Here is a 9,663-nt window from a genome sequence, read left to right as displayed (position 1 = left end):
TTCGACCAAGCACATCACCGTGGGGAGCTCCTGTTTTGTTTGTCAAGAAGAAAGATGGTACATTCAGGTTGTGTATCGACTACCGAGAGTTGAACAAACTTACCATCAAAAACCGCTACCCACTACCGAGAATCGATGACTTATTTGATCAACTACAAGGCTCGTCTGTTTATTCAAAGATTGACTTACGTTCCGGGTATCATCAAATGCGGGTGAAAGAAGATGATATTCCAAAGACTGCTTTCAGAACACGTTACGGTCATTACGAGTTTATGGTCATGCCGTTTGGTTTAACTAATGCACCAGCTGTGTTCATGGACCTTATGAACCGAGTGTGTGGACCATACCTTGACAAGTTTGTCATTGTTTTCATTGATGACATACTTATTTACTCAAAGAATGACCAAGAACACGGTGAACATTTGAGAAAGGTGTTAGAAGTATTGAGGAAGGAAGAATTGTACGCTAAGTTTTCAAAGTGTGCATTTTGGTTGGAAGAAGTTCAATTCCTAGGTCACATAGTGAACAAAGAAGGTATTAAGGTGGATCCGGCAAAGATAGAAACTGTTGAAAAGTGGGAAACCCCGAAAACTCCGAAACACATACGCCAGTTTTTAGGACTAGCTGGTTACTACAGAAGGTTCATCCAAGACTTTTCCAGAATAGCAAAACCCTTGACTGTATTAACGCATAAAGGGAAGAAATTTGAATGGAATGATGAACAAGTGAAAGCGTTTCAGTTATTGAAGAAAAAGCTAACTACGGCACCTATATTGTCATTGCCTGAAGGGAATGATGATTTTGTGATTTATTGTGACGCATCAAAGCAAGGTCTCGGTTGTGTATTAATGCAACGAACGAAGGTGATTGCTTATGCGTCTAGACAATTGAAGATTCACGAACAAAATTATACGACGCATGATTTAGAATTAGGCGCGGTTGTTTTTGCATTAAAGACTTGGAGGCACTACTTATATGGGGTCAAAATTATTATATATACCGACCACAAAAGTCTTCAACACATATTAAATCAGAAACAACTGAATATGAGGCAGCGTAGGTGGATTGAATTATTGAATGATTACGACTTTGAGATTCGTTACCACCCGGGGAAGGCAAATGTGGTAGCCGATGCCTTGAGCAGGAAGGACAGAGAACCCATTCGAGTAAAATCTATGAATATAATGATTCATAATAACATTACTACTCAAATAAAGGAGGCGCAACAAGGAGTTTTAAAAGAGGGAAATTTAAAGGATGAAATACCCAAAGGATCGGAGAAGCATCTTAATATTCAGGAAGACGGAACCCGGTATAGGGCTAAAAGGATTTGGGTACCAAAATTTGGAGATATGAGAGAAATGGTACTTAGAGAAGCTCATAAAACCAGATACTCAATACATCCTGGAACGGGGAAGATGTACAAGGATCTCAAGAAACATTTTTGGTGGCCGGGTATGAAAGCCGATGTTGCTAAATACGTAGGAGAATGTTTGACGTGTTCTAAGGTCAAAGCTGAGCATCAGAAACCATCAGGTCTACTTCAACAACCCGAAATCCCGGAATGGAAATGGGAAAACATTACCATGGATTTCATCACTAAATTGCCAAGGACTGCATGTGGTTTTGATACTATTTGGGTAATAGTTGATCGTCTCACCAAATCAGCACACTTCCTACCAATAAGAGAAGATGACAAGATGGAGAAGTTAGCACGACTGTATTTGAAGGAAGTCGTCTCCAGACATGGAATACCAATCTCTATTATCTCTGATAGGGATGGCAGATTTATTTCAAGATTCTGGCAGACATTACAGCAAGCATTAGGAACTCGTCTAGACATGAGTACTGCCTATCATCCACAAACTGATGGGCAGAGCGAAAGGACGATACAAACGCTTGAAGACATGCTACGAGCATGTGTTATTGATTTCGGAAACAGTTGGGATCGACATCTACCGTTAGCAGAATTTTCCTACAACAACAGCTACCATTCAAGCATTGAGATGGCGCCGTTTGAAGCACTTTATGGTAGAAAGTGCAGGTCTCCGATTTGTTGGAGTGAAGTGGGGGATAGACAGATTACGGGTCCGGAGATTATACAAGAAACTACCGAGAAGATCATCCAAATTCAACAACGGTTGAAAACCGCCCAAAGTCGACAAAAGAGCTACGCTGACATTAAAAGAAAAGATATAGAATTTGAAATTGGAGAGATGGTCATGCTTAAAGTTGCACCTTGGAAAGGCGTTGTTCGATTTGGTAAACGAGGGAAATTAAATCCAAGGTATATTGGACCATTCAAGATTATTGATCGTGTCGGACCAGTAGCTTACCGACTTGAGTTACCTCAACAACTCGCGGCTGTACATAACACTTTCCACGTCTCGAATTTGAAGAAATGTTTTGCTAAAGAAGATCTCACTATTCCGTTAGATGAAATCCAAATCAACGAAAAACTTCAATTCATCGAAGAACCCGTCGAAATAATGGATCTTGAGGTTAAAAGACTTAAGCAAAACAAGATACCAATTGTTAAGGTTCGATGGAATGCTTGTAGAGGACCCGAGTTCACCTGGGAGCGTGAAGATCAGATGAAGAAGAAATACCCGCATCTATTTCCAGAAGATTCGTCAACACCTTCAACAGCTTAAAATTTCGGGACGAAATTTATTTAACGGGTAGGTACTGTAGTGACCCGAACTTTTCCATGTTTTTATATATTAATTGAGATTGATATTTACATGATTAAATGTTTCCAACATGTTAAGCAATCAAACTTGTTAAGACTTGATTAATTGAAATAGGTTTCAAATAGACAATTGACCACCCAAGTTGACCGGTGATTCACGAACGTTAAAACTTGTAAAAAACTATATGATGACATATATATGGTTATATATATAGTTAACATGATATTATGATAAGTAAACATATCATTAATTATATTAACAATGAACTACATATGTAAAAACAAGACTACTAACTTAATGATTTTGAAACGAGACATATATGTAACGTTTATCGTTGTAACGACATTTAATGTATATATATCATATTAAGAGATATTCGTACATCATAATATCATGATAATATAATAATTTAAAATCTCTTTTGTTATTATAAACATTGGGTTAACAACATTTAACAAGATCGTTAACCTAAAGGTTTCAAAACAACACTTACATGTAACGACTAACGATGACTTAACGACTCAGTTAAAATGTATATACATGTAGTGTTTTAATATGTATTTATACACTTTTGAAAGACTTCAATACACTTATCAAAATACTTCTACTTAACAAAAATGCTTACAATTACATTCTCGTTCAGTTTCATCAACAATTCTACACGTATGCACCCGTATTCGTACTCGTACAATACACAGCTTTTAGATGTATGTACTATTGGTATATACACTCCAATGATCAGCTCTTAGCAGCCCATGTGAGTCACCTAACACATGTGGGAACCATCATTTGGCAACTAGCATGAAATATCTCATAAAATTACAAAAATATGAGTAATCATTCATGACTTATTTACATGAAAACAAAATTACATATCCTTTATATCTAATCCATACACCAACGACCAAAAACACCTACAAACACTTTCATTCTTCAATTTTCTTCATCTAATTGAACTCTCTCAAGTTCTATCTTCAAGTTCTAAGTGTTCTTCATAAATTCCAAAAGTTCTAGTTTCATAAAATCAAGAATACTTTCAAGTTTGCTAGCTCACTTCCAATCTTGTAAGGTGATCATCCAACCTCAAGAAATCTTTGTTTCTTACAGTAGGTTATCATTCTAATACAAGGTAATAATCATATTCAAACTTTGGTTCAATTTCTATAACTATAACAATCTTATTTCAAGTGATGATCTTACTTGAACTTGTTTTCGTGTCATGATTTTGCTTCAAGAACTTTGAGCCATCCAAGGATCCATTGAAGCTAGATCCATTTTTCTCTTTTCCAGTAGGTTCATCCAAGGAACTTAAGGTAGTAATGATGTTCATAACATCATTCGATTCATACATATAAAGCTATCTTATTCGAAGGTTTAAACTTGTAATCACTAGAACATAGTTTAGTTAATTCTAAACTTGTTCGCAAACAAAAGTTAATCCTTCTAACTTGACTTTTAAAATCAACTAAACACATGTTCTATATCTATATGATATGCTAACTTAATGATTTAAAACCTGGAAACACGAAAAACACCGTAAAACCGGATTTACGCCGTCGTAGTAACACCGCGGGCTGTTTTGGGTTAGTCAATTAAGAACTATGATAAACTTTGATTTAAAAGTTGTTATTCTGAGAAAATGATTTTTATTATGAACATGAAACTATATCCAAAAATTATGGTTAAACTCAAAGTGGAAGTATGTTTTCTAAAATGGTCATCTAGACGTCGTTCTTTCGACTGAAATGACTACCTTTACAAAAACGACTTGTAACTTATTTTTCCGACTAGAAACCTATAATTTTTTTGTTTAGATTCATAAAATAGAGTTCAATATGAAACCATAGCAATTTGATTCACTCAAAACGGATTTAAAATGAAGAAGTTATGGGTAAAACAAGATTGGATAATTTTTCTCATTTTAGCTACGTGAAAATTGGTAACAAATCTATTCCAACCATAACTTAATCAACTTGTATTATATATTATGTAATCTTGAGATACCATAGACACGTATACAATGTTTCGACCTATCATGTCGACACATCTATATATATTTCGGAACAACCATAGACACTCTATATGTAAATGTTGGAGTTAGCTATACAGGGTTGAGGTTGATTCCAAAATATATATAGTTTGAGTTGTGATCAATACTGAGATACGTATACACTGGGTCGTGGATTGATTCAAGATAATATTTATTGATTTATTTCTGTACATCTAACTGTGGACAACTAGTTGTAGGTTACTAACGAGGACAGCTGACTTAATAAACTTAAAACATCAAAATATATTAAAAGTGTTGTAAATATATTTTGAACATACTTTGATATATATGTATATATTGTTATAGGTTCGTGAATCAACCAGTGGCCAAGTCTTACTTCCCGACGAAGTAAAAATCTGTGAAAGTGAGTTATAGTCCCACTTTTAAAATCTAATATTTTTGGGATGAGAATACATGCAGGTTTTATAAATGATTTACAAAATAGACACAAGTACGTGAAACTACATTCTATGGTTGAATTATCAAAATCGAATATGCCCCTTTTTATTAAGTCTGGTAATCTAAGAATTAGGGAACAGACACCCTAATTGACGCGAATCCTAAAGATAGATCTATTGGGCCTAACAAACCCCATCCAAAGTACCGGATGCTTTAGTACTTCGAAATTTATATCATATCCGAAGGGTGTCCCGGAATGATGGGGATATTCTTATATATGCATCTTGTTATTGTCGGTTACCAGGTGTTCACCATATGAATGATTTTTATCTCTATGTATGGGATGTGTATTGAAATATGAAATCTTGTGGTCTATTGTTACGATTTGATATATATAGGTTAAACCTATAACTCACCAACATTTTTGTTGACGTTTTAAGCATGTTTATTCTCAGGTGATTATTAAGAGCTTCCGCTGTCGCATACTTAAATAAGGACAAGATTTGGAGTCCATGCTTGTATGATATTGTGTAAAAACTGCATTCAAGAAACTTATTTTGTTGTAACATATTTGTATTGTAAACCATTATGTAATGGTCGTGTGTAAACAGGATATTTTAGATTATCATTATTTGATAATCTACGAAAAGCTTTTTAAACCTTTATTGATGAAATAAAGGTTATGGTTTGTTTAAAAATGAATGCAGTCTTTGAAAAACGTCTCATATAGAGGTCAAAACCTCGCAACGAAATCAATTAATATGGAACGTTTTTAATCAATAAGAACGGGACATTTCAATAATGTCCCTATCCCAGAGTTTTTGATGATGTACCTCATGAACGACCTTCCAGCTGCTAGAGGTTTGTGAAGGATTGTCGATGTAAAAGACTTGTTGAGCTTGTGTTGCAAAAATGTGTTGATCATCTTGGTACCACTCATCTTTCGTGTCAATACTAGTTATGTTATTCACTTTAACTGTACATTTACGATTTCGAGTGTTCTCAGTATTGAACCACAGGCATCTGAATAACACAACACTAAATGCACCACCATAATGCAACTCAACAATATCTTCCAATCGACCATAATACTTAGAGACACGAGCACCGACATCTGCGAGTGTTGCAATTCCATTATTTTGTGTTGTGCGTTGATCATCGCGATTGCTAACCACAAACCTGACACCATTCACATTGCAGGCACTGTAATGGTTTGAGGTACCCACCGGTCCTTCAGATAGACAGATCAATTCATCGTTATACTTCGATCTGTCAACTGACCGTAGTTCACGTATCTATTAAAAAATAGTTATTCAATGTAAATTTTATATATATATATATATATATATATATATATATATATATATATATATATATATACACACACACAATGAGTTTACTTGGTTGGTGAACCAACTAGGAAAATTTGTTTTCATGTCCATATTGGGATTCTCTGCTTTAAACAGACTGTAAATGTTCAAAGATAATTGTTAGTATGATTAACGTTTACACAGTTAAGTCATTATAAATTCATATTTTAGTATAATGACTTACTTTTTGTATTCTTCGATGTCAGAAAAATTGTCGAGTACATACCAGTGAAGTTTATCCTGAACATCCCGGGCCAGAGATTTAAACACATCTTTACTGATAAATTTACATAACGAGTTGAACACACGAAACTCACATGACCTATTTGGCCCGTCTGCATATCTATCAGGACGATTAAATCTCGTCTGTATACCTTCAAGAGATATTGAACATGCAGTTAATGCTTCATCGGCAACGTACCCCTCAGCTATACAACCTTCAGGCTTAGCATTATTTCTAACATAATTTTTTAGTTTTTTCATGTATCTCTCAATTGGATACATCCACCTCATGTAAACAGGCCCTCCATATATAGCCTCTTCCGGTAAATGCATCACCAAATGAATCATTATGTCAAAAAAAAAACGGGAGGGTAAATTAACTCGAGAGTACATAACAGTTTAATCAATTGTTTTTGAGCTTTCAACATGTCTGCCACCATTAACTCTCAAGCACAAATTTGCTTAAAGAATGCGCATAGCTGCATTATTAATGTAGAAATGGTTTCGTCCAAAAACGCGTTAACTCCGACCGGTAATAATCGTTGCATCATGATATGGCAATCATGAGATTTCATGTTCGTAATGTTGGTATTATCCTTGTTCACTTTGTGCCTGAAGTTTGATCCAAACCCATCTGGAAGTTTTACTTCTTTAATGAATTTACAAAAACTTACCCTGTCTTCGGGTTTTAAAGAGTATTTGGGAAGAGGTTTGAAGAATTGCCCATCTTTTTTACCATTGGTTTTAGGTTTGAGCCACAAATCTTTTTGAATATCTAATTTTTCCAAGTCAACTCGTGCATTGTGAGTGTCTTTGGACTTGTCATTCATTAATAAGGTACCCAAAATAGCCTCCAACACATTCTTTTCAATATGCATGACATCCAAGTTATGTTGCAGTGGAAGATATTTCCAATACTCAAGTTCCCAAAAAATAGAAATTTTAGTCCAGTTGTGACGACAATTAGGGGGACGTTTTCTTTTTTCACCAACATTTGTATGATTTTTACCGGGATTACCAACTGGCAACAAATCTATAAGTTGGTTTTCGATATCAGCTACTTTTAACTTTCTAGGTTTAGAGGTATGATCAACCTTACCATTGAATTCTAAGCTTTCTCTGTATGGGTGATTCGATTCAAGGTTCGGTCTGTGACTGACAAAAACAATTTTATTTTTCACACGCATAGCAGGAGTGTCCTCGTTACATGTAGGGCATGCTTTATAGCCTTGGCCACTCCAACCGGACAAACTACTACGGGCAGGATAATCGTTTATGGTCCAAATAAGCATTGCTTTCATTTGAAAATACGTGTTTGTAACTGAGTCATGTGTAACAACCCCTTCGGACCATAAAATCTTTAGTTCATCAACTAAAGGCCTCAAGTAAACATCAATATCTTTTCCAGGTGATTTAGGACCAGGAATTAACATAGTCAACATGAGAGAACTTTCTTTCATACATATCCACGGCGGCGTATTGTACGTTGTCAATATGACTGGCCACATGCTGTAAGGATTATTCATATTTCCGAATGGATTGAAACCATCAGCAGCCAATCCTAGTCGAATGTTTCTATGTTCACGTGCAAAATCCGGATATCTTTTGTCAATTTCTTTCCAAGCTAGACCATCTATCGGATGACGCATCTTACCCTCTTCATTGCACCGCCCAGTAGCATGCCAAGTCATATCCTTTGCAGTGTATCTGGAACTGTACAAACATTTTAGTCTTGGAGTTATTGGAAAATAACGTAAAACTTTATTAGGAACTTTTTTCCCCATTATGCGTTCATCTTTCCATCTACTCTCTTTACATATTGGACAGTTTTCCATATCCTGGTATTCTTTATAAAATAAACAACAATCATTCTTACAAGCATGTATCGCTTGATACCTTAAACCGATCTTTCTCATCCACTTCTTAGTTTCGTAAAATGATTTCGGAATCGTGTTATTTGGGGGATGTGATTGTATGAGTAATTCTAACAATTGGTCGAATGAAGTATTCGTCCATTTGTTCAAGACCTTAATGTGTGTTAACTTGGCTAAAACCTCTAATGAGGACAACTTGCTACCGGGATATAGCTCGGTTTGGGTGGATTCAATTAAATCATCAAGAGCAGATGCGGTCATGTCATTCATAGACTCATCGTCATTCGGACCTTCGTCCTCAAAATTAGGAACTTCCTCCAACTGAATATCGTGCAAGAAATTTCTTAGAGGGTCCGTTGTGTTGCGTACTTCGGGTGGTTGTGGTAGTTCACCGTGATGCCGCCATATGGTATAAGAGGGTTCAAACCCATATCTAGTTATATGGGCTTTTATATGTTTAGGTTTAAGAAAAACCGTATTACCACAATGTTAACATGGGCAACTACACTTACCTTGCGAATCCAAATTGTTGTTACGCCTCTCAATAAATGCATTAAGACCTTTAATAAAGTCGGGATTAAATGTATGTCGTATAGTAGTCCACCTCTTATCAATCGTCATAGATATTCCCTAATTAAATCAAGTTTAAAACAGCAAAAAACTTTAAAATTAAAATCACTTAATATATGTATAATGAAAGTCGGGTGGTCCAACTATGGAAGGCAACCTAACCCACTCTCTGATTGTTTTGTCTCAACTATGGATGAGCACAACTAATTTAATACTTAGCAAAAATTCGGCAGCATTTCCCAAACTCCCCAAATATGTCGTATTAAACGCATATTTGTAGGAGTAAAGGGAAAATGTGTACCAAAATTTTTGTAACTAGTAAATAAGTTATACGCATTCACATCCTAAAAGAGACAAAACACACAGAAAGCAGTCCCAAAAAGGGAACCTTCCAAAGTTAATTTCTAATAAATTAACCTTGGATGGGTATTCTATAGGATTGATTAATTTCGAACCTAAGGTACAACTATTTCGAAATTAACCAC

General features: G+C 35.4%; 1 protein-coding gene across 1 annotated transcript; it reads right to left on the bottom strand.

Moving 5' to 3' along the window:
• Positions 1-7,180: 7,180 nt before the first annotated feature.
• LOC139860508 (uncharacterized) lies at positions 7,181-9,229 on the bottom strand. Its single transcript, XM_071849261.1, has 2 exons — positions 9,121-9,229; positions 7,181-9,054 (listed from the first exon to the last, which is right to left on the bottom strand). Exons 1-2 carry the CDS (start codon positions 9,227-9,229, stop codon positions 7,181-7,183), a joined length of 1,983 nt encoding a protein of 660 aa, XP_071705362.1.
• Between the last annotated feature and the right edge of the window lie 434 nt (positions 9,230-9,663).

This window comes from Rutidosis leptorrhynchoides, chromosome 7 (assembly GCF_046630445.1).
Source record: "Rutidosis leptorrhynchoides isolate AG116_Rl617_1_P2 chromosome 7, CSIRO_AGI_Rlap_v1, whole genome shotgun sequence".
NCBI classification, from domain to species: domain Eukaryota; kingdom Viridiplantae; phylum Streptophyta; class Magnoliopsida; order Asterales; family Asteraceae; genus Rutidosis; species Rutidosis leptorrhynchoides.
This window is presented reverse-complemented; position numbering and strand designations above follow the sequence as displayed.

What these genes read in the sequence shown, in the direction of transcription:
- LOC139860508 (XM_071849261.1), bottom strand. Translation starts at nt 9,229, where the DNA reads ATGACGATTGATAAGAGGTGGACTACTATACGACATACATTTAATCCC. An exon ending in CAACAATTTGGATTCGCAAG is followed by an intron (nt 9,055 to 9,120) that starts GTAAGTGTAGTT and finishes AACATATAAAAG; the next exon opens with CCCATATAACTAGATATGGG.